Source organism: Miniopterus schreibersii (genome assembly GCF_964146895.1).
Source record: "Miniopterus schreibersii genome assembly, chromosome: 22".
Lineage (NCBI taxonomy): Eukaryota > Metazoa > Chordata > Mammalia > Chiroptera > Miniopteridae > Miniopterus > Miniopterus schreibersii.
In genome coordinates this window covers 5504887-5532700 of record NC_138124.1, presented here as the reverse complement: position 1 = coordinate 5532700, position 27814 = coordinate 5504887, and the positions used below count along the sequence as shown (strand labels likewise).

At 39.5% G+C, this 27814-nt stretch overlaps 1 protein-coding gene across 1 annotated transcript in view; it reads right to left on the bottom strand.

Moving 5' to 3' along the window:
- Positions 1-1973: 1973 nt before the first annotated feature.
- Positions 1974-27814, bottom strand: part of IREB2 (iron responsive element binding protein 2) — a 37306-nt gene continuing 11465 nt past the window's right edge. Inside the window, exons 4-22 of the mRNA XM_081124772.1 lie at positions 27056-27193; positions 25497-25715; positions 23485-23554; positions 22684-22867; positions 21549-21688; positions 19237-19408; positions 16762-16862; positions 15938-16054; positions 14868-15027; positions 14012-14147; positions 12596-12680; positions 12056-12212; positions 11607-11731; positions 9800-9904; positions 9561-9703; positions 8034-8181; positions 7826-7948; positions 5648-5833; positions 1974-5001 (exon numbers count right to left, since the gene is read on the bottom strand). Coding sequence (XP_080980898.1) covers positions 4891-5001; positions 5648-5833; positions 7826-7948; positions 8034-8181; positions 9561-9703; positions 9800-9904; positions 11607-11731; positions 12056-12212; positions 12596-12680; positions 14012-14147; positions 14868-15027; positions 15938-16054; positions 16762-16862; positions 19237-19408; positions 21549-21688; positions 22684-22867; positions 23485-23554; positions 25497-25715; positions 27056-27193 — 2620 coding nt within the window. The 3' untranslated portion in view covers positions 1974-4890. The remainder of the gene's footprint in view (positions 5002-5647; positions 5834-7825; positions 7949-8033; positions 8182-9560; positions 9704-9799; positions 9905-11606; positions 11732-12055; positions 12213-12595; positions 12681-14011; positions 14148-14867; positions 15028-15937; positions 16055-16761; positions 16863-19236; positions 19409-21548; positions 21689-22683; positions 22868-23484; positions 23555-25496; positions 25716-27055; positions 27194-27814) is intronic.

Sequence of the window (27814 nt, the reverse complement as noted above, 5' to 3'; positions counted from 1 at the left end):
AGAGACAGGGCTACTAGACCAACTGCTTCCTTCGGCAGGTCTCTTTCCACTCACTTCACCTTCTGTGGAAATACTGTACTTCCCCTATGCACTTTGAGCATTTCTGTGCCTTTAAGAATATCCCCATACATAAATCTTTTGTGCATTTTAATGTCTTTAAGATACTGTTCGGTCCCATTACTGGATCTGAATCATATTTTTCCTCAATAATGGCAATACTGGATATCACGATGAGAAAAGCTCCACCAATCTGATAGACAAATCACGTCATTGTCACACTGACAGTTTTTCTTCTTTACTTGGCCACCGAGACATGTGGATCTCGGAAATTCAGTGATCAAAAACTAGAGTGAAGCAAAACGAAATTTGAAGTGAGATTATAGATGTGATTTTATACTATAAAACATAATAGCCCAGTAGTTTTATACTTCCTTTAGCAGTACATTGCAGGTTGTTTAAAATGCTCAAAACTCAGTGTCAACATCATGTGAACACAAAATTCAGTGACAACTGTCATCAGACAAGCAAATTTTGTGGGGATTACTCACACACCTGCTTTTGCAATAGGTGTTCCATTTTTGAAGTACATTAAACACAAACATTAGTTTGATATTTTGAAAAACTTATCAGCCAAACTCACATCAGACCAGAAAGAATAAGCTTAGGCTAAACCAATACATAATTAAAAAGCAAAACTGGCATCAAGTGAAAACTGCAAGCCAACAAAATGCAACACTGATGATGTTTCCTCAAAAACTCTCGAGTATTCACACTATCAGCATGTGTTATGCTGGGATTAGCCTTTGTAATGCTGAAAAACTTTAGAATCCCTAGAAAACTTAATGTATCAATTTTGGTTTATGAATGCCAAATTTTAATAATCTTTAATCACCCATTTAGGTTGCTATTAAGAGTGGAAGGAAAGGCAGATATTTTTAGATCCATGAGCAGCTGATGTTATTTACAAAACATGACTTTAGAGGTCCATGGGAACACTAATGAATGGCCAGCGGAGGGAGGAGGTGGCACCTTCAGCTGGCTCATGAAAACATAGCACCTCCTGCATCATCAAGAAAAGGCCATTCCTCCTGTAATACACAACTTAAAGCCTGAACCCCCCAACTCAGTCCTGAATATCCACTTTAACATAAGTTTATTTCCGTAATAAATGATCTATTTTATGGAGGTTACATGCAGTATTTGTGGAAGGTCCAATTTATTCATTAAATATACATTTAATGTTTAGTTGTACCAAAGTGCTTTAAGAGGCGCAATAAAAATAGGGAGAATTAGAATCCATAGATATAAGCTACCAGGAGACAGATTTGAGCTCGAAATAAAGGCTACCTTACCATTCAAACTTCAGTCAACAGGATGGGTTGCCCAGCATAGCAGTCTCCATCTCTCTCTCTTTTTAATTTTTATTTATTGATTTGAGAGAGACATCAATTTGTTGTTCCACTCACCTACGCATTCATTGGTTGATGCCTGTGTGTGCCCTGACTGGGGATCAAACCTGCAACCTTGGCGTATTGGAACAACGATCTAACCAATTGAGCGACCTGGCGAGGAGAGCAGGCTCCATCTCCTGAATAGTTAAGAAAAGGTTGTCCAGTTAGATGGTATTTGTACAAGGGATCCTCCTTTGGGTAAGAGATTAGTCTTTTCAACTCTAAAACCTGATTGCCGGAATATAAGACGTGTTAGAACCAATCTTGAATAGCTTACTTGTTCCATCCAGGCTGTCCCCACTATTTCAAACTTTCACCTTGGTTTTCGTTCTCACTGGGCCCAGAATAGAAAGGAAGTGCTCGAGGTACGAATGACAATGACCATGGTCCACACTGCAGCAGTCGTAACTCATGTCTGAACGTTTAGATAACGTTTGGAGAGAATCTTCTGGATGCCATTCTAAGTTAGGTATTTTGTGTGTTAAAAATACCAAAAAGTATTTTTATTAGAAGAGTCAAATATGTGATAATACAATTTTCTTTATTAAAAATAATTTACAGCATCAATAACATATACACAATTGTCATGAACTGAACTTTGCCTCCAATATATTTCTATACAATACTTAACATCATTGAACTTAAAACTGCTACACTGTTTTGTTGGCTTTAAATAATTGACAATTTGTAGTTACTTACGTGAGATACATGTTTTCATAGTCACATATTCTGTGTAAAATTGATAGAAACATCGGCACTATCACACCTTAGGAGAAGGCCACTGAAGAAGCCTAAGTCCATCTCCTTCCCCTCTCTTCACTACTCCAAATCAAACTCAGATAGAGTTGACACCCAGTACCTTAGAACCTTCTCCTAAACCAAAAGGCAAAAGGAAGGTGTCTTTTAATTCAATAGAAAAATGTCAGTGAATTCATTTCTCCCCACCTGTCACTCATCACCGAGAAGGCAATGCACACACACTGTTACCATTGTATGCGAATGACTGTGACTCCGATCTAGGTCTTAGCTGCACTGTTTCCCCTTTAGTACCACTGAAGTGTGATCACCAGCGAAAACTGAGCAATCTGACTAAAGGGATCCTAATACCACTCATGCAAATGTCGCCTTGGACATCTGGAGGTACGACAAGAAATAATGACAACTGCTAGCCTGGAAACTTTAGGTATAATTATGGCAATTCAGAGGTTGGATGCCACTTTCACTGATTCCATTTCATAAGAGTAACAAAACCCAAAGGCATGAAATATGGCAACGGTATGCAGCATAATGTGCTTTAACTCTACAACACTTACTTTCTTCTCTTATGTAACCATTATATGACCTTTCCACAATATATTTTTTAAACATATTACCCAGACATAGATAACAAAGGAGATAAAACAATAAAAACCAACATATGCCACATTTTTGCAAACAGTACTTGGCAAGAGGCAGAATTATAAGGTACACATTGGGACATACACCCACAATTCCCCTTCCCAATTGATATCCATGCTTATCAAGCTTTTTGGTTCATTGTATATAAGCAAGAGATTAAGAGACCCTTGATTCTGTTCCTGAAATATAAGATTTGCTTGTACAATTATTGGACTAGGCAGACTGAAAATTCAAGTGTTTAATTCATAGCTAGCTTCATCATCTTCATCTCCTGGATCAGGGTTTATCACGGAGCCCATGCCTCTGCCCATAGGCTCTCTATTACAATATGCTTAAAAATAATATAGATGCCGACCGCTGATCTGGAATTATCACTTCTTCAAAGCCTATCACAGGTATTTCAACATTCAACTTGGAAATTCTCCATCCTTAACTCATGTTTTCATGTAAATTAGAAACACATGCACTGACAAATACACAGAATAATAAAATATCAAGAACACAATTTGATATGAAAGTACCACAGAAAATACTCATAAAAATTTTAAATAAAGGGAAATTGTTAAACCCTAGCCCATCTAATTGTCTAAACACATATTTGCAGAATATTTTGAAAAGATTGTATGATTATGTGCAAAGGTCTCAGTGGTCTTCTCCCACTGGTGTCACAGTTTCAGCATTTTAAAACAAGGAATTCTTTATTCTGTGCAATGTGAACTAATGCTGAATTGCAGTAACTTAATTAGGTCACATTGAAGATCTTTATGTAAAAAAAAATCATTGCAATTGCCTTTTGCCATGAAAGTTAATTTCTTGATTAAAAACGGGGAATAGGACTTTCTGGAATTCATTATCCAACCTTTTTCTTGAAAGCTGCTGAACTTCTTGGTGACAGAGCATTCGAGGTGGTAAATAGACATGCATCTAGAGAAAATACGGTGCTGAGCAACAACTTCAGTGTTTTATCCTGATGGTCAGCTTTGATTAAAACAAAAAAAGCATAACACCACGAACAGAATCATACACCCCAGGTAAAACAATGATTCAAAATGACAGGAAATCAACCTAAATAATTAAGAAATAACCAATGTTTTAAAGGGCTGAGCAACCATATAATTCAGGGAGGATAATTTAAAAATCTAGAGGAAATCATTTTAGTGTTTAACGATTAAATACAGCTCTCTTTAGCAACTCCAAATGAGGGTGGAATTTTGGTTAACAACACCTAAAATATTAGGTCATAGAAAGTGACAGTACCACGTACGGTGAGCAAAATAATCTAATCCACTAAAGCTGATGCCAGCTGAGTCCTGCCAGAGGTCTCCGAACAATTAAGGCCTGCAAACATGACACAATGTCGCTGTTAACCTGCGGTGGAGGGGGCTGCACTCTCTGGTGTCCTGTCACAGTTCATCCTCGCATGTGGAGGAAATTTTGCTGAACTGGACAGTGACTGTATCTGGGGCAGGTTCTATCCCTACAAGTTAGACTGAGACTGAGGGTAACCCTGGCTTATGTTACAAACTAAGAGAGGCAACTACATCCAGCACAATTCTGAAAAGGAATTAATATACCCGGAAGTCCACTTATTAATCAGATTCCAACTTCCACATTTTACAGTCTAATCTGGCTTCTTATGTTTTAATCTCCTACCCTTAAACCAACAAACAGTCGTATACAGTTTTATAGATGCAAAACTAAACAAACAACTTCAGGAAGGTTATTCATATAAGAATCTTCAACACAAGCTCAAATTCTGCCTTTATTTACAAACAGTCTGATAAAACACCCCTCATACTTACCAGTCTCTTCCACAACACACTTCACACGCTGATATTAGCAATGTTAATAGCACCATTCGATAGTATTTAAAATCAAGATTTCATTCTGTCACTACTTGATTCATAATTCATGTCACCCATGGATGAGATAAGTGAGCTTCTGGGACTATCTGTAGCTCCACGGTGAGGTTTCCTGGGTCCAGCACAAAAGGCTTGGTTTGCAGTTACCAGTCTGGAAAGGTATCCATGGTGAGTAGATACTATGAGAACTTTCGTGCCACAAAGTTTAATAATCCTCCATGTTTGTACAATGTTATTTCCACATCATTTTCAAATGAAGCAATCACGCTGAACACTTTCCCAGTGCTTGTCTTTAAACAAATAAAAAAAAAAATCGCATGAGTGGCAAAATCTCCAAAGCGTCACTTAGTGGTCAAGACCATTTGTGCCACATATTCTGTCTGAGAAACCTTTCTTCTGCTTGAGAACCACCTGAGATACCAACCGTGGGCCTCACAGCTAAGTAAAGGTATTTTCACCCCCAATTCTCAATGATAAGTATTATATTACCTGGAACACTAAAACAAGTCATTTAGATTCTGACTTCCTTATCAGGAAAGTTGTTCTAACTACTCACGTTCATTTTATATTAAATATTCACTGCACAGGATATCTGTTCCTCTTTTCTTAGTTGTCAAGTCTGTGTTCCTCTAACCCTGAGTGTTCACAGCTCTGCCTTCCTTTGGTGTGGCTCAGATGCCTGCATTACAATTAAATCAGAACAGAGAGCTGACAGCAGGAAGGCAGCTGACACACCTGCTTCCTCCTGGACCGACTACCCAGTGCTTCCTGCCTTTCCTCAGAGAACTGCATCAACAGGAAGCACAGCCACCTTAAACTAGTTGATGTTCCCACCTGCCATCAGTATGCAAGTCACAGTAATTGCTATTATTCAACTTATAACCATCTACTTGAATATAGAATATACAATCATATATTTCAGAATTTTAGAGATACCTTCACACTTAACGTAACTCCAGGAGACAGCTCTTCAGGAAATGTTAAAGAAAATGTTTCCCTGCCGGAGAGGCCCAAGGATTCTGCATTTTCTCCTGGAAGGAACTGAAGCGGAGCTATGCCAATTCCAATCAAGTGATCTTTGTGAATTTTTTCGTAACTTTCAGCCAAAACAGCTTTCACACCCTGTAACAAACGTGCGTTTTATTTCCTTCAATCATCTCTGAAAGTTGCTTTAGTGAGCATTTTAAAGGAAAAAAATTCTACGTTTGGACTTTCTGTAAAAAACTTTTCACCTAACACATCATCCTAAAGATCAATACTGTATCAGAGTATTTAAAGAGTCTTTTATAGAGTTTTGTGTGTTAAAGTAGCTGCCTAACTGCCTCTCTGATCCTCCACAGCTCAGTCCTGCCAGTACCTACACACAGTAAGAACTCTGTAAATAGTTGCTTGAACCTCAGAGGGCTCAGGAGGGTTTGCTTAATCAATCATAGTGGATCTAACATGTGCTTATTTACACTCCCTCTTAAAATGCCACTAACATAAAGGAACAGAAAAGATGTAACCCCATAGCAACAAAGGGAACAGAATGAGTGAACTCTGTAACTATTTAGGAGAAGACACAGGTAACTGACTTAGCAGACAATGCTGAAAGTACAGAATGATAAAACTAAAGTTAGATAGTGATACCAAGTCAAAGTCCATCCACATACAACAAAGAACCTACAAAAGGCTTGAGACTCGGAGGCCTGAGGTTCTCAGAACACCGAGTGCTGGTCATGAAGTCTAAACAGCAGTCAGATCTGCTGGTCAGTCCTTGCTCCAGAAGATGAAAGTATATTTTCTGGAGAAAATAAGCTAGAGGAGCTTTAGATGCATGTTTCTCAACTTTAAAAAACAATTATTGCCCTTAGGAGCCTACTATAGATATTTCCCCCTAATCACATCTCTTCCCTCACTGCCCATCCCTAAAATTTTAATACCACAAATATATAGTGTATCTGTTTATGTACTATATGTGTACCTGTACTTTATACATAAAAATAAGTAAGATTTTTTTTTTTAACACCCAAGAACTGATTTTCACCCCTTGGGAGTGCCATCACCGTGTGAAAGTGAGTGCTCTAGACTGAGAAACACTGGGCACAGGGGAAGGCTGGGGTGAGAATACCTTTGGAAATAAGGGCAATGTTGAAGCCTGTGTCCTGAATGGGTCTCCATCCTTGAAGAAACTGAATGGCCTCAGAGGAAATACTTATAGATCCTGACACACAAGGCTGCCTCTCACTGAAAAAGGTAGCTTACCATCCAATCACTGACAGTAAAGCCATGACTGACAAAACCCAGCCCACCCCACACCTTGCAATCAGTTTTTTAATGTCTAAGTAAATGGACAATCAAGGATCACCTGCTACAGGAGGAAAGCCTAGAGCATAAAAAACAAAGACTAAAAGACTTTCAGAAAAAAGGAAACCTATACCTATAATTAATATTCACAATACTTATAACTAATATCTCAGAAACATGAGAATATCTGGCTTACTCCTACAATTCCTCAGACTATTTACATTTTTCGGGGGGAGATTAAAGATTGAAAAATAAAGCCTATATGCATATGACAGCTAGGATGGCTGTGTTTGGCCCACCTTTTTACAATCACAACCAGAAAGTGGAGAACTTATGAATCTGAGATGGTAGAAGACACGTGTCACACATGTCACATGACTGTTCTTGCCAGCAGATTCTCTGCTGCTGTCAACAGAGGAAAGGTCTCAGGAGAAATGTCTTCCTGGCAGAGAGCCAGGGACCATCATCTATCTGGGAAAAAAAGGTAAAACTTGGCCCACACCTCTGAGTCTGCTAATCCCAATGGAGCAAATCCAAGAAAAGTGAAAAGAGAGCATGTAAAACTACCAGTGGGTACAAATTATTATCTTCTCTCAGTCTACCATATTGATTTCCTAAAATAAGAAAAGACTGATAGAGATTCAATCAAATTCAGAGTATTGCAATTAGCTTAGTCTAAAATATGTAAGGTCACTTTAAAAACCTACAAATATTAAAAGACAGAAATAAGCATAAAAATCCAAATGAGTAAAATAAACTTTGATAGGATGCTGCTGCTAAATATTTAAAACTCTGAAGTTTAAGGAGATAAAATCTAAGAATCAATACCAGCAAATATGGTCCTTTGGCAGCCCAGTCTCTGGAATTTCCTGAACCATATTTCTTTCCTGCTAAAATTATCAATGGGATGCCTTCTTTCTGGTACAGCTCTGCAGCCTCAAATACATCTAGCTGTAGATTAAAACAAACACAACAATCATTCATACAAATTTTGATTTAGTTAGCACTTGTCTAAATACTTTGTATACATCCTTACTGTTTGTCCAGAGGGAAAATGAATCGTTTTGGGAGCCGGTTTTCCAATAAACTTATTAAAAAGCTTGATATTTGCAAAAGTGCCTCTTGTCATCACAGCATCATTGCCTCTTCGGGCTCCATAGGAGTTGAATTCACGAGGGGTAAGGCTACAAGAAAGTTATGAAAGCCAGTTTTCATTTCAGATGGAAAATAATCACACACTGTTGAATAGTAAAACTTACTCAAAAACGCTGTATTATGGAAAACTTCAAGCATGTATAAAAGTAGAGAAAACAGCAGTGAATGCCCAAGGAACTCAGCATATTTTAGCAACTTGTTTCAACTTGTTTCTCTAAAATATGTGGACTCCTAAAAAATACTATTAACAAACAAAAAATCCCAAAAGAAATCACAATTTCTTAACATCAGATAGCCAGTTAATACTGAAATGTCCCTGATTATCTCCACACATTTTTGTTGATTTGTTCAACTGAGGATCCAAATATGGTTCATAAATTCATTCAGTTGGTCCCAAGTCTCTTTTAATCTTTACATTAATCTCTTTCTGTGCCCTTGTATTTCATCAGTTTTCTGTATCGAGGCTGTGGCATCGCTCTCATTTCACATGCTGTTCTGTCCCGTGTGCTTATAACCAGGTGTCAGATCAAGTGGCTTGATAAAGTCTTTTTTGCCTAAGCTGGCGTGGCTCAGTTGGCTGCAGTGTCGTCCTGTACACAGAAAGCTGGCGAGCTCCATCCCCAGTCGGGTGTGTATGTGGAGCAACCGATTAAACGTTTCTCTCTGACATCCATGTTTCTCCCTTCCTCTCTCCAGAACCAATGAAAAACATCCTCAGGTGAGGATTTAAAAAAAAAAAAAAAAAAAAGTCTTGTGTTGTTTCTTTTTGTTAATCCTCACCCAAGGATATTCTTTTCATCGATTTATTTAGAGAGTGTGTATGTGTGTGTGTGGGTGGAACATCAATGTAAGAGAGATACTCTGACCGGCTGCGTCCTGCACTCGCCCCAACCAGGGCTGGGGATCAAGCCTGACAACTGAGGTACCTGCCCCTGACCGGGAATCCAACCCGAGATCCTTTAGACCACGGGGCAGAGTGACTCTAACCACTGAGCCAAACCAGCCAGGGCTGTCTTTTGATTTGATACAAGTCAAGTGTAGCCTCACGAATGTACACTGTATAGCCCACAAAACATTTAAATTTCACACTCCGGTAACAGGAGAGTGGTTGGTTAGAGCCAAATCATCAGACTTTTATTTGGCAGGTCAAACCAACCTGGCTTTTCAACAAAGCAGCATTGAAAAAGAAAAATCTTGTTTTCTATCAATTTTTTATTTAGACTACAAAGATTCTACTTAAAGTAGAAGTTTCAATTTCTAAAGTTGTAAGCAAAGGCAGGTACAACAGGTACCACAGTTACTGCTTCAGTCAACTGCGCTGCCAACAGCCACCTCGGACAGCATGTGCTCACTGGAGAAAGAAACGCAATCGGAGAAAGAAGACAGGACTCCGGGTCCTCATACACACCCTCTGTTTGTCAGATACTTAGCAGCAGCACTGCTCCTGGAGATGCTCCCAGCAGGTGAGATGTGGTCTGTTGTAACTGCGTCTCCCAGATGCAGTAACACGTGGGCATTTTCAATAGGCTGGGGGGCAACTGGCTCTTTGGTCTAAAAGGGAAAAGGAAGTTGAAGGTATTTAACCCTTCATGAGATCTGTTATTTCATAACAACCTTTAAAAGATCAAAGAGTAAAATCGTACTTACAAGCTTGTCAAAAAATGAGGGACATCTGATATAAGTGGACTTTGAATCCCACGGAAACAAAATGGAATCCGGTGCTTCTAAGGAATTCCACCGCTTATCACCCATCTGTGAATATGGTTTTGGTTGAGAACCAAAGAAAGACAAAACAGAGTCAGAAAAGGCGGCTTATAAAAATGATCAGGGAAATAAAACAGTACTTAGGTTAGGATAAAAAAAAGGTCTTATCCATTTCCAAAGAAATGTAAGAAAGGTCATTTTAAAAAATAATGACATTCGTAAAAGGAATAAAGATATGCTCATCACACCAGCACACCACCCTTTCAGGAACACCCTAAGTTTTAATATAAACAGAACACAAAAGACTACAGAATTCGCCCTGGTGGGGTGGATCAGCTGACTGGAGCATCATCTTGTACACTGAAAGGTCATGGGTTCGATTCCCCGTCAGGGCACATACCCAGGTTTTGGGTCCAATCCCCCTTCCCATCAAATGTCTCTCTCTCCCCCTAAAAATCAATGAACATATCCTCGAGTGAGGATTAAAATAAAAAAAAAAAACCCAAAACTTTATAGAATCCAAAAAAAGCTAGAGAACTTAGATCTATACATGTTGCTAAAGAGAAATTAAGTGTGCTGGGGACATGGGGGGATATGCTGTTAATCTCGAAGGATATGACAATGGAGAAAATTCCCTGCTTTTTTCAATGTATTTGTCCCATATCACTGTGTATTAGTCTTGCCTTCAAACTATATTCCAATGTCACTGCTATTCTGCACTGCGATGGCCCCTGTCATTACCACCTGTACTCTGGCCTTGACTAGGCTTCCTGCTTCAATCCTTTTACCCAACTGCCTCTCCCCCACACATTTCAGCACAAAGACAGAGCAATCCTTTTGATTATGACACTCTGTTCCAAATCTTCCGATGGCTCCCCATCTTACTTCATTCAGAGTAAAAGATATTTTTATAATGGCCTAAAATTCACTATAATCTCTGGTCCTCCCCTTCTCTGACATCGCTTCCTACCGCCACTGTTCCTTCCTGTGCTGCAGTCACAGTCCTCACTGAGGCTCCCTCCTGAAGCCTTCGCAGTGTTCCTTCTGCCTGGAAAGCCTTGCTCTTTGCCCAGCTATGTGACCCACTTGCTCACCTTCTTCAAAACTTATCTAGATTTTTCCATAGCATGTATCACTTTTTTAATATATTGTATAATTTACCTAATTTTTCTGTGCACTGTTCACTGTCTGCCTCTCCCCATGAGAACTGTTTCATTTACAGAAACATGCCAAACACATCATGAGCTCAATAAATATTTGCTAAGTGAATGTTTTTTCTGCCCTCATATTTATATTCTCTCTTTTATGCTTGTATGTGCATAAAATATCGCTGGAAGCAGCTTAGGAAACTGGCACCACTGGCCACCTCTGAAGGGGATGTAGGTGGCTGGGGAGTGGGTGGGAAGAGATTTCACTGTTTGCTCTCATTTGTTTTGAATTTTGAGCCATTTAAATAAGAGTGACAGGCAAGGACAGCTTCAATGACGCGCACCCTTACTCAGGATGCCAAATGTAAGTGCTTGCTGTGTACTTCTAGTGAGTAATCAAATCAATTCTAGGGCTCTAAGCCATTCTCTTAGATATGAGGTTCCAGATACAAAACAACCATCACTCGTTCAGTCCATCGAAACAACCATCACTGTGCCTTCAAAGTAACGGGAGGTAAACTTTCACCCTATTCAGAAAGCAGGCAGATGGAATAAACGCTGCTGCTTTATCACACTGTTTAAGAAACAAGCGACCGTCTGACCTCCACTTTCTCTTTGAGCGCTTTAAACATGGACACTATAACACACTCTTCCTCTATCTCATGGACTTCTTCTCGGCTAGGCCAAATGTCATGCAGGTAGATATTCTTGCCGGTGGGGTCGGTACCTGGTTAAAAAATTTAAAAATGAGATTTGGTATAAAAAACAACTCCCTTACGATGTTCACGTCATTTCAAAGACATATCAGAGAAACCAAGTAAATTATTTAACAACAGAGTGTGTCAGACTTAAGCAGCTGGAAGAACTAATTACGTGCACGTTTTATATCCTTTCTACGGATATAGAAATTAGTAACTATGCATTAGGGTGCAATTTCCTGAAATAATTCAAAGAAAAAATAGCGTAAGCAGCATTTCAAAATATAACAAATATCTAACAAATGTAATACCCGCGTGCAGGTATGTAAGTACATATACAAAGAAAAAGGTACCTAAAGGCTCTGTCTGGAAATCTATGTTCACGGTGCCGGCTATGGCATAAGCGACCACTAAGGGTGGGGAGGCAAGATAATTGGCACGGACACAATCACAAAGACGACCTTCAAAATTTTTGTTTCCAGATAAAATTCCACAAGTAACCAAATCACCCTGAAAGAAAAATATACATAAATATTTTCAGTTCGAGAGATGGTACCAATTTGGGTAATCGTAAACCAGCTTCAAAGATTATATACCTTAGGGCAAGATAACAAAAAAGCATGTTACCAATTATGAAACACAAACTATCAATTCGGAAAGTAAGTGATAATAACTCCTTACATTCTTCTTTTTAAAAATATGTTTTTATTGATTTCAGAGAGAGGAAGGGGGAGGGAGAGAGAGAGAAACATCAACGATGAGAGAGAATCACAGTTCCAAGAGGTGCAAGGACTACAGAAGTATAAACACACCAATATATGTTTTCTATAATTTAATAACAAAATACAGTTAAAAGGAAACCCCGGTGGCTGTCTTGCTGAGCCCTGTTTTACCTGCTTCACTGCATTCAGAACTGCTTCTGACAAGGGCGCTGTATTTCCCACACATGTGGAACATCCGTAGCCAACTACCTCAAATCTGCGTGTCAGGAAAGAAATCAGATTGGACAGATCATCACAACACATGTAAAGAAAGGGCAGGTTTTATCTTTCATTTCCTTGCTGTAATCATATTACTTAAGGATATCTGTGAGGCACAGATTAACCTTGTCCGTATGTTCATTTCCCAGCTTCTGAATGTCAAGGCTGACCCTGAGTTGGGTCTGATTACATCTGACATGGAAGCTGTCACACTGCACAAGAAAATTCCTCAAACACTCCTTGCTAGGAATGTAATATAGTGATTCAAAAAGTTGATACTGCAGCCCAGCTGGCGTGGCTCAACAGCTGTGTGTCGACCTAGGATCCAAGTCATGGTTCGATTCCCGATCAGGGCACGTGCCCAGGGTGAGAGCATGAAGGAGGCAGCCGATCAATGACTCTCATCATTGATGTTTCTCTCTCCCTCTCCCTTCCTCTCTCTGAAATCAGTAAAAATATATTTTTTAAAAAGTGAAACCAATAAAAACAAAAAACAAAATAATTGATATTGCACTTCCTCCCAAAGGGGTTTAAACTGTAAAGTATCAAGAGGACCTGGGTATAATCTGACAAAAGGCCCCGAAAGACGCACTGTGATTGGGTACTAATAGGAGTAAATCTTTCAACTCTCAACCAATTAAGCCAAGAAAAGTCCCTGACAAAAATTCCAAGATGACATGACTAAAAAAGTATACATATAATCCACAAAATTACTTTCAGATGTTCTTTTAAATCCAAAAAAATACATAAAATTCATCAGGCTTGAAAGGAACTGATGATTTATGTAAGATAATATGTCTGAGGTACACATGAAAATAATGGTGGCATCAACCGTTTTTTAGAGTACGTAAGAAATGTGAATGTTATTATCTCCAAATTTCAGAAACAACTTAACCTATGCTTCATAGACCCAGGAAACTCACAAAATTTCAATTAAGGCAATTTACTCAGTTAATAATACAACCTGTAAGATTCCATTCTTTTCTGAAAGCTGACCTACATGACTCACACAAAGTACACAATAGTTGGTACCATCCCTTACACTGTCTCTGTCACTGTTACTTGATTTTACCTATTTGTCTTCTCTTTCTATCCTGCAACTAGAGATCACACCTCATTCTCTAGCCAATACATTGCCTTTCACACTAAATATGCCCAAAAAGCGTTTGCTGAGGGATAAGGCGTCAGATATCGCATGGTAATAGCAAGGTAACAAGAACTAAGTGTATTTTTTTTGTATCTTCTCTTTGTATATGGAAGGTGCTGACAAGCAACTTCAATCACTGCTGACCACCAACCACAATGTAAATAGTGATAACTGTCACTTACCCGAGCTGACTCAGATACGGTAACACTCCACTGGAACTGAGGTAATGTGTGACCATCCCACTGCCTGGTGATAAACTTGTTCTTATATATGGTTTCACACGCAGACCGGCTTCAACAGCTTTTTTAGCCAAAAGGCCTGCACAGTAAACAAGCCATGATTACTAAGGCGCTCTTTCCCTCACATTAAAGTAGGAACAAGAAAGGCTTATTAAACAGGTAAATCTCCCTCATTTACATGAGGGTTAAAGTCCAAATTCATACATTTATTTTATCCATTTTTTTCTATTGATTTGTTTCATTTAAAACAAAAAATTATAGTAAGTATAGTATCACTTACATTATAAATTAAGGTACAATCCGAGAGCACTGCCTTATGCACACGACATTAACTGAACCGTTTTAAATGTCATAATCTTAATAAACAGTAACAACATTATACATGATTTCCAACAATTAACAATTGCTCCAGGTACACACAATTGACTTCATGGCAACCTTTGTCAGTAATGTTCCCTTTCGCACACTCTCAATGGAATCCAGCACAGCTACGCTAACTCCCAGCAGATTATCAAAGATTTTCTAATTAACAGGTCTAAGTTAACAGAAGCAGATATGACCTAAAACTAACAGACATGTAAGTTATAACAAAATAATGTACTTTCTGTGTAATAAAAAGAAAACTGGCAACATAAATCAAACTTAGGCTCCTAAACACCTAATTAAAACCTCAAAACGTCCTCAATGTCCAACACACACACCAATACTCATGCACCATCTAAGAAACAGAAGATGAGTGTGACAGAAAGGTACAAATAATTCAGGGAAAGACAATGTACAGCCTTAAACCACCACCTACCTGCGGCAAGCATGACAGATGGGTTGCAGTTATTGGTGCAGCTGGTAACTGCCGCGATGACCACAGACCCATGCGACAGCAGATAGTCACTTCCTTCATAGTGAACAGAAACGGCATCACTCTGCTTTTCAGCTGCAATCTGGAAGCCTTTGAAGCCAACCTGGAGAAATTTGCACACAAATATAAAATAGGAAGAGCCTTGACACTTGGGAATTTAACACCTGGAATTCTAAGCATGTGTGAGATGCTAAAGGCCCACAACATCCTATAGCTGTGGTTTAGCTCAAGTGTGAACGTGAAGTCACACGAGGCGTTTGCTGGTGTCTGCTGCTTTCAACTACTGCAAGCCCAGTCAAGCTTGAGGGGCCAGCTCTCACCTGGCTCTGGCTCTGGTTCTCAATTCATTCGCAAGACGTGGGACAAACTTTTTGTTCAAATGGTCCTGAAGATCTGCTTCCCAATGATCGTGTGTGTGTGTGCGTGTGTGTGTGTGTGTAGAATTTGCTAGAGCTGGCAACTGTTGGAGCAAAGGCCATGGGAATTCATTAAACTCTTTTATTCCTGTATAAGCTTAACATTTTCCACAATAAGACAATCAACAAATTATAAAAACAAAAGCTTTGAAAAAAAAACCAGCTACTAGTTCTCAGAATAGAGAAAGTGACAAGAGTGAAGCCATGATTCTCAGACAGGTAGTTTTTTTCTTCTAGTCTGGGAATTCACAAGATAGTTTAGAGCATTGCTGTCTAACAGAAATTTCTGTGATAGTGTAAATACACTGATATAAAAGCTACAGCCACATGTAGTATTCCACTTGAAATGAGGCTATTGTGACTAAAACGATATTTTTAACTGAAATTTAAGTAGACATAGGCAACTTCTGATCCTCAGCGTGGACCTGAAAACAAGCTTGCCAAAGCAGCGACCTGCACTTCAGATGGAGAAGGAATTGGGGGCCGCTGGTGTGTGCTGCAACAGAAAAATGCAGCAATGCACTGAGAGCCACCTTGCTGGCTCTTTCCTTAGTCCACACACAGTGTGATAACAAAGATGACAGTGAGGTCATCTACCTTTTCACTTAAGCAAGCTCGGAAGTCACTTTTCATCTCTGTCACTGCCACTCTATCCTGCGGTCTTTTTGGACCACTGACAGATGCAACTATGGAATTCAGGTTAATCTGGATCACCTAGGAGAGAAACAGGAAAAAAGAAACCACGATTCATAAGGACAGATTCCAATTCAAGCACTACTTTCTGAGAAAAAATTAGCATATTTATATTTCTTTGAATGCAGCTTGTAATGGTGAAACACACCCACCAAAGATAAAAGATTTAAAAACCCCATTTAACTTATAAAACATGGAAATTAGCAGAGGCGAATGCAAACCACCACAACACAAACTGTGCAGTCTACATAAACTTTTTTATTCCCCAACTGTCCTCCCAACAGCATGAACACAGTCTTTACAGATGCCTGATGACAACACAGATGCCTCTGCGCCTCAAATCCGCCCCTCTCTGCCTGTTTGTGATAGTGGAGGTGGGCTTAGTAAACTTTTTTTTTCTCTCAGTTTCACTGTAATAAAAACCTATGTAAAATTAATAAAGTCAAAGCAAGGTCACACATAACATTTGTTAAAGAATGATAATAATAGCTATCATTTATTGAGCACTCATTATGCGCCTTAAACTGTTCTAACGAATTTGTATTTAATCTCTTAAGAATCCTATGTGGTAGATATTATCTTCATAATTTAGAGCTGAAAAAGCTGAGGCAGAAACGCTAAATACTTTGCCCAGGGTTATCCAGCTAATAAGTCTTAGAGCTGGAACTGAAGCCCAGGTGGCCAGGCTGCAGAATTTACACCCAGTACTAAGTGGGTTATGTGCCTACCTGGGAATATTCAGGTTCTGCCGAACTATTCTGGTCATTTCGAAACAACTTCACAGCTTTAAGGTAGGTTTCCACTGATTGGAGTTTGGCTTTGTCAAAACCTAAAAAGATAAACAGAAATCCAGTAAGGGATTCTGAAATCTTCTGGGGTGTGGAATTCCAATGATGAGCAAGAAATAAATATTACAAATTACTAAGTACTCAATAGATTTCTTTACAAATTAGTACTTGATATTATCCTTAAGAGTAGTAAAAATTTTACCCTCCAAGAAACTCTATAAACTACATAGCAGCTCCCTCTTTAAAAGTTGACAGATCACAGCCCGGCCGGGCGTGGCTCAGCAGTTGAGCGTCGACCTACGATCCAGGCGATCGGGGTTCGATTCCCGGTCAGGGCACATGCCCCAGGTTGTGGGCTCAATCCCCAGTCGGGGGCGTGCAGGAGGCAGCCGATCAATGACTCTCTCATCACTGATGTTTCTGTCTCTCTTTCCCCCCTCTCCTTTCCTCTCTTGGAAATCAATAAAGATATATTTAAAAAAAAAAAAAAAAAAAAAAAAAAGGTTGACAGATCACAGACATGATCGGAAATACTGAGCCAGTTCTATAAAATTCACAAAAAATACTGTTTGCAAAAGAAAAACCAATAAAAAAATTGAACATAGTAAATTACGACCTACCATGAAGAGTAAATTCATTATTTTCCCTAAACAATAAGCAACACTGATATAATAGTCACAAGTAAAGATTAAAGTAAATGAAAGTTAAAAATAGTTTCACAGAGCACAAAGATCTGCCAGATATGAAAAGAATTAGATATTAACATGAAAGTTTCCAGTTTAATATTTGGGAGGTTATGTGTAAGCCAGATGGGAAGTAAGTGACTGTGAAAGGTTGCATGTTCCAATGCTTGCCATAGCAATAGATCCCCCAAGCTACATGTTCTTACAACGTGATGGCAACATCCCCCCATGAAAATGTGGCATCTGTGTTTGTGCCCCTGGAACCTGAGCAATGGGCTTTCTGGCTGCTGCCTGCTCTCTCTCTCAGGTTACATGGAGAAACCTCGGCCGACAGCCAGCCCGCGCTGCCAGACGTGCAGTGAAGAAGCCTTGGAGACTCCTTGGCCTGGCTCTCAAGTCTTGCAGCCGAGGCCCATGACACCATGAAGCAGAGACAAGCTGTCCCAGCTGTGCCATGGGAATTACTGACCCACTAAAACCATACGGCAATAAATGATTATTACTGTTCTAAGCCACGAAGTTTGAGGATAATTTGTTACACAGTAATAGATCAATACATACTTCATTTTAATATGCAGGGAATGTTCTACCAACCAAAATCCTGTTTAGAGCAATACAAGGGCCGTTCTACAAGGGCCGTTCCCTCTGAGGCTCCAAATCACCAGGGACATTTTGACATCTGAGTTATTAACTGACAATAATCTGCCCCCAAACTGAAGAATACAAGAATATAGCCCTCAAATATATATTTAAATGTTATCTTCATTGATTTCATAGAGAGGAAAGGAGAGGGATAGATAGAAATATCAATGATGAGTCATTGATCGGCTGCCTCCTGCATGCCTCTGACTGGGGATCAAGCCCACAGCCCGGGCCTGTGCTCTGACTGGGAATTGAACCCCAACTGCCTGGATCCTGGGTCGACGCTCAACTGCTGAGCCACGCCCAGCCGGGCCCCAAATATACCTTTGATTAGAGCAAAGATCTCTAAAAAATAGGAAGTGTATCAAATAAAAAAGAGATCCTGCTTTTTCCTCAGGGGCCTTATGGAGCATTATCATGTTCTGGTTTTTCGGGTAGTTTCTATTTTAAATTAAACAGTCAAGCCCAGCCGGCGTGGCTCAGTGGTTGAGCATCGACCTATGAACCAGGAGGTCACGCTCTGATACCCTGCAGGCTCAATCCCCAGTAAGGGGCGTGCAGGAGGCAGCCAATCATGGGTGTTTCTATCTTTCTCTTCCTCTCCCTTCCTCTCTCTAAAATCAATAAAACTAAAAAACAAACAAACAAAAATCAATGAAGAGTGGTCAAAGTTCCTAGTTAATCAGGCTACAAAAAGAGACTAAAACCTGTAACCTTACACTGCTGTCCACAAAATTACGTTCTTATCCTTCAGACAGAGCTCTGGCTCTCAGCCTCTTCTATCCGGTGGCCCCGAAACTTCTGGACATAGAGGGAGCAGCAGTGAATGTGAACCCTGAGCAGGGTGGGGCATCCTCACTACGGGGAGAAGGGCTTTGAGTAATTCCTTTGAACTGTGTGTGAATGGGTCAGAGGAGACTAGGGATTGAGGGCACGACACTAAAGTACTCTGATGCAGTTTATTTGAAAGCCACTGTGCCCAAATAACTTTATGAATATTAACAAAACAAGGTTATGATTTACTATGAAACATTTCAGACACACACATTAGAAACATAACATGTTTATCCTAATGATCTTTTGTTCTTACCTGTATGTTCTAAATGTTTTAATGTCACATTGTCAACAGGGAAAAAGCTGAGGATAGCACCATATTCTGGACACATGTTTGCTATTGTAGTTCGATCCACTATAGATAACTGTGAAACTCCACTTCCAAAAAACTCAACAAACTTTCCAGCCACTCCTACTTGCCTGAGGTGCTATATAAAGGGACACACAGAAATGCACACAAAATTAGCAATAAGGTTGGCATAGATTCTCTGAAAACTATAAAATCTAATTTTCACCTGACACTAGTAACAATAAAGCAAAGAGGCCTTCTGTTGTTCTTATGAAACATCAACTCACTGTGGTCTTGCAGGTATTTTAAGATAGAAAAGTGGTCCAGTATCACTGTTAGGATAGAAAAGGGCGTGAAAGCTCGAAACAGCTGAGATTCACATTTTAACACTTCTGAAACTGGGGTGTAGCTTAGACTTGATGGTGTGTGTGTTAGCTGGCAGTCTTTTTTCTCTTAGCAGTACATAATATAATAATGCTTTAACCACTGATGGCATCTTGGATTTAATGAAACACTAACACACTGATCCAACTGTGCATATAAATAAGAAATTATATCTATAAATATTCTTAGAATTCCAACTACTGGTTCAAATATTTACATCAATATTAATTATAAATTCCATTTTGATAGGATTTAACATGTAGCTCCATACTTAAATCCCTAAAATCATTTTTCTTAGTTACTACCAAGTAACTGAAACAGCTGCTCACTTTTCCAAAGTTGTACAATCTTAGGGTTCAGACTGGTGTAGGGAGAGACCCTGACGGGTGGCCAAGAACAAAACAATCTTCAACCTATGAATAATGTTAAGTCCCATATGGTAGAGGTGCTGGAGATCACTTAATCCAAACTTGTTTTTATAGATGTAGAAACTCAAGCCTAAGAAAAAGATGTCTCCTATATTCATGGTTATTTTTTTGCAAAGGAGAGCAAGACAGATTAGATATTCCAAGCTGCTGCATTTGCCAAAATAATGAGATACCACAATGTACATTTTGAAAAATACATCATTAATCCTATAAAGACCATAAATAAGCCTGGCTGAGTGTGGCTCGGTGGTAGAGCATCGACCTAGGATCCAGGAGACTGAGGTTCGATTCCCGGTCAGGGCACATGCCCAGGATGCGGGCTCGATCCCCAGTTGGGGGCCTGCAGGAGGCAGCTGGTTAATGACTCTCTCATCATTGATATTTCTCTCTCTCTCTCCCTCTCCCTTCCTCTCTCCGAAATCAATAAAGATATATTTTTTAAAAAAAAGACCATGAATAAGATAGGGCCTCAAACAAATTCAATCTTCAATAAATCTATGCACAATAAATTTTACTTTCATATCACTAAGTCAAAATGTCAAAAACAGACATATATTATTTTAAAAATACAGCCAGAGGAGTCTAAAAAGCAACATTAATTTTCAGAGTATCTGAAGGGAAGAACTGATTTCTGTAAAAACATAATGAGATGTTCCCTTTCCATTAGGAATAATGCTGTAATTCTCAATTTAGCTTCTTGATCTTTGGACCATACATCAAATCAATAATTTCTGTAAGATGTCAAATGTTTTTCCAATTAGGGAGGCAACACCCTTTCCTTTCCCTTCAGAGTACCCTGAAAGCCTTCCAACTACAACAGACCCAGAGTGCTGAGACCTGGATCCAACTGGGATTACATGTGGAACACCCCGAGGTTCAAGCGACTTAATCACTATCATGAAGTGAGCAAGCACCAGAAACTCAGGATGGGAGCTACAGACAGTTGTTCGCTTGGAAACCCTACAGTATCCGTACTGAACACATGCAGCCAGTATTTTAGAGCAACATTAGAACGGCCAACAGAAAAGTCTGACACCATCACATTTCTACAGTTGCTATGTTTGCAATTATCTAGTAGAGCAATGGTTTCTAAAGGGTAAATGATTCGATTAAGTACTAAAGGAGATTAGACTTTTCCTAATATTCCTGGAGCCAACCAGCTACTTCCTGAGGCAGGAAGGCAGAAGAAGTAAGAGAGGACTCCAGAGCCTGACTGCATGGTTAGAGAGCTGCTCTCGCCACTTCCTGTTCAGCCCTTGGACCCCTTGGTAAGTCATTTAATAACTGTGTCTGTTTTCTTAGAATTAAGATAGGGAAATGTACCAACGTCACAGTACCAATCTCACAGGCTTGTAATGAAAATGAGTTAACATGTCAAGTGAACAATGACACAACGAACTGCCCTGCACTTCCTAGTACGAAGGAAGTGTTTTCCCCGCACAACTTGAACGCACACCTTGGACGTACCTTTGTAATGCCAAGAACAACATCTATGGATGTAACAAAAGGGTTTGATGAGCCAGTTAACTCACACCCAACCACCTCCGGTAATGTAAGAGAAACGGGCAGCCCGAGCATAACTGCTTCTGTTTCAATGCCTCCAACCCCTGCAGTAAGAAAGACGCACGTTATTAGCACAGGACATTGGATATAACTCGAGTTATCCTTGCGACATGGAGGTATTTCAGGAGCTCCTCTTACAAAGCTGCTTCACTGCGACTGCTGTGGGTTCATAACTCAAGTCTTCTCAAGAGTGACCCTACTCGAAAACACTGACTTTTACCTTTATATTAAGTTCAGTAAACACTTAGTATTTATTATGCTAAGTAGGGTACTATGCTCAAGATCTGATATGAACAGAACCCAGTCCCTGTCAAGCTCAAGAAGCTTAGCCTAGTGGCAAAGACAAAAAAAAAAGTTAGTTGTCACAACATGCTGTAAAACAGTTAAGTGTGTTCGCAGGAGGGGGCAGCCAGTGCGAAGCCATGACACTAAGAGTACAACCTGCTCGGGGAATAAATGAGTGTCTCTTAGATGTTTGTGGCCTGGCCGATGTGGCTCAGCGGTTGAGCATCGACCTAGGATCCAGGAGATTATGGTTCGATTCCCGGTCAGGGCTCCATCCCGTGGGGGGTTAGCAGGTGGCAGCCGATCAATGACTCTCATCATTGATGTTTCTATCTCTCTCTCCCTTTCCCTTCCTTTCTCTGAAATCAACAAACACATAAAAAAAACTTTAAAATCTTAAAAAAAAAACAAAAACAAAAAAGATGTTTGTGGGCAAATGGCCAGAGGCACCAGGTTGTGAAGGGCCCTGTATAAAATGCAAAGGAATCTGAGGAAGCCACAGGAGAACTTGAAACAAGAGAGTAACCACATCACCTTCACAGACATTGTCACCATCACTCTAACCACTCTACTCAGGGTGCTGTGCTGTGTAAATTTCACAAATCCTCTTACAACACACTGTCCACAAACACCTGAGTTGATAAGATTTATTTTTCTCGCTATTATAGATGAAAAAGTCTCACTATTTGCGTTCTTTATAATGTTCCTGACATCTTCTCCCCAAAAGAATGAAATACACTAACTGTTTACTTACCCCACCCCAGGATCCCCAAACCATTCACCATGGTTATATGAGAGTCCGTGCCAACAACGCTGTCTGGGAAGAGGAGGTCCTTCTCTTCAAAAACCACTCTCGACAAGTATTCCAAGTTCACTTGATGAGCCATTCCAGTTCCAGGGGGGATTAGAGCCACATTCCTAAACACTCTTGAACACCACTAGGTTTTGTATCAAGAAATCCAAGTGTTAGTACATTATATGAATTTGTGCTGACCATCACGATATACACATTGACACTGAAAATATTTTACCAATGTCCCATATGGTCCAAGTTTATACTACAGGCTTAAAAATAAATATGCATTAAAAAACACATGTATGTGCAGAGACTAAACCTAAACATACTCATTTTGCAGACAATTAAGTCAAAGAAAAACATTCCGAAAGTCCAGATAAATGGTACTTTCCAACTGTGTCCCCACGACTCAGGGAAGGGGAGCCCTCCCCGCTCACTGCTATGAAGTGTTCAAAAACTACTCGTCTTGCCCGACTGGGCATGGCTCAGCAGTTGAGCATTGACCTAGGATCCAGGAGATCGCGGTTCGATTCCCTGTCAGGGCACATGCCCGGGTAGCAGGCTTGATCAATGACTCTCTCATCATTGATGTTTCTATCTCTCTCTCTCCCCCCCTTCCTCTCTCTGAAATCAATAAAGATATATTAAAAATATATGTATTTAAAAAACCCAAAAAACTATTGGTCTTAAGATATAAAAACCATGCCTATGAATATTTTATAAATTTCAATGAAAAAATTTCCCCCAAAGCATTTATACCTTGAAAAATTGAAGCCTCTCTCGATTTCTGCCGAATTCTACTTCTTGAGTTTTTAATACTGTTTCAGGTCTAAATGGAAAAAGAGCTGGCATTAAATGTATGTATTAAAGATCTGCCTTGTTTCCAAGTCTTCGCTGTTACACACACACACACACACACACACACACACACACACACACACGACTATGCTTTTAAAATTCTTGTGGCAGCAACTTACTGGACTTCTCAGAATCCATTACCTTCTTTTCGACAAGGAGGTGTGGCTTTAAATAACACACTAGGCAGCTATTGCAAAGACTCATTATTTCACTGGGCATATTAAAGTCACGTCCACAACAGTATCCCAAACTGTACTTAGTGTGCATTACTGTGAGATTTGGCTAAAATTGTATTAAAAACAAAGCAGTAAGTTTTGCTAGATTTTCCACAAGAAAGAAGGATTGGGTCACTTACTCAACCATAAGCATGAACATTTCCAACCACATGGCCTTGTGCCAGGGAAAATGGGAGTAAATTAATAAATTATTTAACTCAGAGGTAATAACAATTCACCTCCAAACAGTAAACATGCCCATTTTTAGGAAGCTTATTTTTATCTAAAGGATATTTTAAAAAAAAAATTATTACTAACAGTTTTAAGTTGCTTATTTTACCTGCCAGCTCAGCTGGTGATTAAGCGTTGATTGAATATCAATACAACTTAAATTATACATGTCCTCCAGGGTCCAGATAATTATAGTTGTTCAACTGTCAACTTTTTTTTAAAACAAAGGTTATGTTAATAATTCATTGCTGAGTGATCACTCTAAGCCACAGCACATCTCAGAGAGATTGTTCTCAGGACCTCAGGGAGCAGCTTTCTAAAGCCACTCCAATTATCTATGTTCCCACAGCACCTGTGGCTATAAAGTGCCATCCAAACCTTTATTAGCTCATAATCTGACTTCAAATTAGACAGTGATTTCAACTCCTCCCCTTGATTTCTTATTTGAGCCTGTAATTAACACCACTGATGCATCACAGCACACAAGTTATTATTTTTACACAGCCAGGGACTGCAATATAACCCATCCTACTACTTTGTAATTTAGAGTCAAAACTGAAGGGAAATGTTACACCAAACTGGATTTTTAAAAATAAAAATATACCATCTTAGCACTTCATACTCTGCCAGATATAAAAAGACAACGATGAAAAAAATCAATGATTTTTCAGTCAATAAACCCTCCTTTTCAGGAAATGACTTTCTGTGTAAGAGGAGATGTTAACCTCAAAGGCAACACGCCCGAACAATCAGTACAACTGGGCAGCAGGAATGAGGAGTAATTGCATAAGATATAACGTGACCACAGCTCATGCTGGATTCTTAGAAGGAAGGACACATGAGGTCACTGTAACCTGAGGCTTTATGTATCTCAATGAAGCTGAAATTTTAAAAATTAGTTCTAATTTTAAAAAATTACTTATTAGGAAACAACCAACTCCTGTAAACAGGAGTCTTTACTAGGCAGGCTTACTACTTTCCATGGTACCATATAGGAAATCACTTACCTAAAATGGCTCAATAAGGCTATAAAACATATAATAATGATAATACTTTTAACACGGAATTCTTAACGCAGTAAGAAAAAATAACAACTCTTTTAGTAGGGGAAAAAAAGCTAGAACTATAAATAGGGAATTCACAAAAGAAATATGAATAAATAATGAGCATGTGAGTGGCACAAATTCACTAAAAATTCAGTTTAAGATGTAATACCATTTTTCTGCCTACATTAGTCATGAAAATTAAATATATTTACAGAAAAATCTTAAGGTTTCCTTCCTGAGGAAGAGAAACAGATTTAACTACCTTGCTTCTGTTGGGACAATAGGGACTACATGGCAGTAAGTCACCCAGCACAATCAGTATGACGGCAGAGTCAGGGGTCAGGAAGGGAAGGGGGAAAATGGATTTCCCTAACCAAAAAACCACGGCGCACTGATAAAAAGTAAAACAACAGTCTCATACTCAGGCACTGGTTGCAAATGAAAAGGACACAGAAGGGGTGTGTTCTCAATCTGGGAAGATGATCTTCCTGAGCTTCGGCCCAGCTCTCCAGAATCGCAGGGCCCTCGGCAGGCAGTCTGGCCTCTGCAAGGGAGCTTCCTGGGCTGCACTTTAAGTGGAGAGAGCTTTCCTGCTTTCTGCAGGTCCCCACCTCCAGGATTGGGAGCGTTCTGTATTGTGCTATCATTCCAAAAAAAGAAAAAATCAGTTAAAAAGTGACAGAAACTCAGTTCTTCAAAATACATACACCAGCAATGCTATCTGGAAGTACTGGAAAACTGTCTAAAGGCTAACTCAAGTTTCGAAAGCAACTCTCAGGTTACCAAAAAATAAAAACAGGTAATTTAAACTTATAGAGAAGAAAACATAATTCTAAGTGCCCAATAAAATCATTTTCATATACTTCTATAAGAACATAAGTAACTTTTAGCAAGTACTGAAATAGATTTTTTCATCCAACAATTTAAAAGCTCAGACCTGCTGGCATGGCTCAGCGGTTGAGCACCAACCTAGGATCCAGGAGATCACGGTTCGATTCCCGGTCAGGGCACATGCCCGGGGTTGCAGGCTCGATCCCCAGCAGGGGGGTGCAGGAGGCAGCCAATCCATGACTCTCTCATCATTGATGTTTCTCTCTCTCTCTCCCCCCCTCTCCCTTCCTCTCGCTCAAATCAATACATTTTTTTTAAAAAAAAGTTCAGAGCCATAATTTTAACCCAGAGGGCAAACACTCTCATGAGTGGTGATAAATCTCAGTCTTATTCCAAGTCTCAAGAGAATGTAAAATACCATGTCTTCTCAAGTCTGACTGTGGTCAAGGGATCTTTTAAATATAAGAAATTTTCAGTGGAAGGAAAACAGAGCTCTAGTGAGCTCAGTGTTTTCAATCACCAATTAATTAAAGACATCCATGGCGCACGTCTTTAGATACTCCTTGGAAGGGAAGTGAAAAAACTCACTTTAGTGGAATATGAAGACTGCACTCAGATAGTTACTCCAAAAAGCAGGCTTTAGACTTACTACACATTTCTACCAAAAATGGCAGCAGAAATATAAACAGGAAAATAACTTTTAAATTCAAATGGAGTAGAAAAAAATTCCCAATACATAAACTTGTCACCTGCCCGGCCAGGCATGGCTTAGCAGTTGAGCATCGACCTAGGATCCAGGTGATTGGGGTTCGATTCCCGGTCAGGGCACATGCCCGGTTACGGGCTTGATCAATGACACTCTCGTCATTGATGTTTCTCACTCTCTCTCTCTCTTTCCTTTCCTCTCTCTGAAATCAATAAAGATATATATATATATATATATATATATATATATAAACAAAAAAAAATAAAAAAATTCGATAAAAAAAACTTGTCACCAGTTTTTCTTGTTACATATTAGTCATTACTACATGTAGGATACTCTGGCATGAATTATCTCTACTTCCTTCCTGCTATACCGCACACTTCCAGTGGATGGGTTGTCAGTTAGCCTGCATGGCTGTCATTATAATATTTGTATTAAAGTACCATTTACTGAAGTCAATCTGTAAAGAATGGTCAACTGTGAGATCTGTGGGACAGGCAGGATGAACTTTCTTAGGATCACCTCCAAGAGTTTTCACTGCCTCCCTCATAGCAGCAAGATCCACCATTGCGGGTATTCCACTAAAAAATAGAAAATGACCAAGTTATAGTCCAACTGCTCTTTTCTATATGCTCAGGTTATTAATACGTGTTTACTCATATCTATATGTAAAAAGTATCCCTTTCTAGTTTGCATTAGTGTTTGACAATGTACTTGTTATCCAAAGTTAGATGTACCCTGGTTTAATGAGAACTAACATTATACACATTAAATATTATCTAAAACTTGAGTGCTCAGGGGTAGATGTGCTGAAAATAACAGATGATTTTCAGAGGCATAAGAGAAGTTCGGGTAACAGCCTGTGGAATTCTTTCTCCTGCCTTCGATTTAATGCCACCCCTCCCTTTTCCCTAGCCCCAGCACCTCCCATCCCAGTGCCTTCTTGCTACTCCAAAGTTATCCACTATAGATACATGTATATCTCCATCCAACTATGTAACAAGCTTTTACCAAAGGCCTTCAGTGTGCTAGACACCCATGGCACAGGCCGAACAAGGCGGTTCGTGCTCTCAAAGAATTTGCAGGGAAGATAAAGCAGTGATTACAGAATAGTATCTTAAGTACTGTAACAGCAGCGCTACAGAGTTCAGGGCAGTGGCAGACAAATCAGATCCATGTGGGTGGGTGAAGGGGATGTTCTT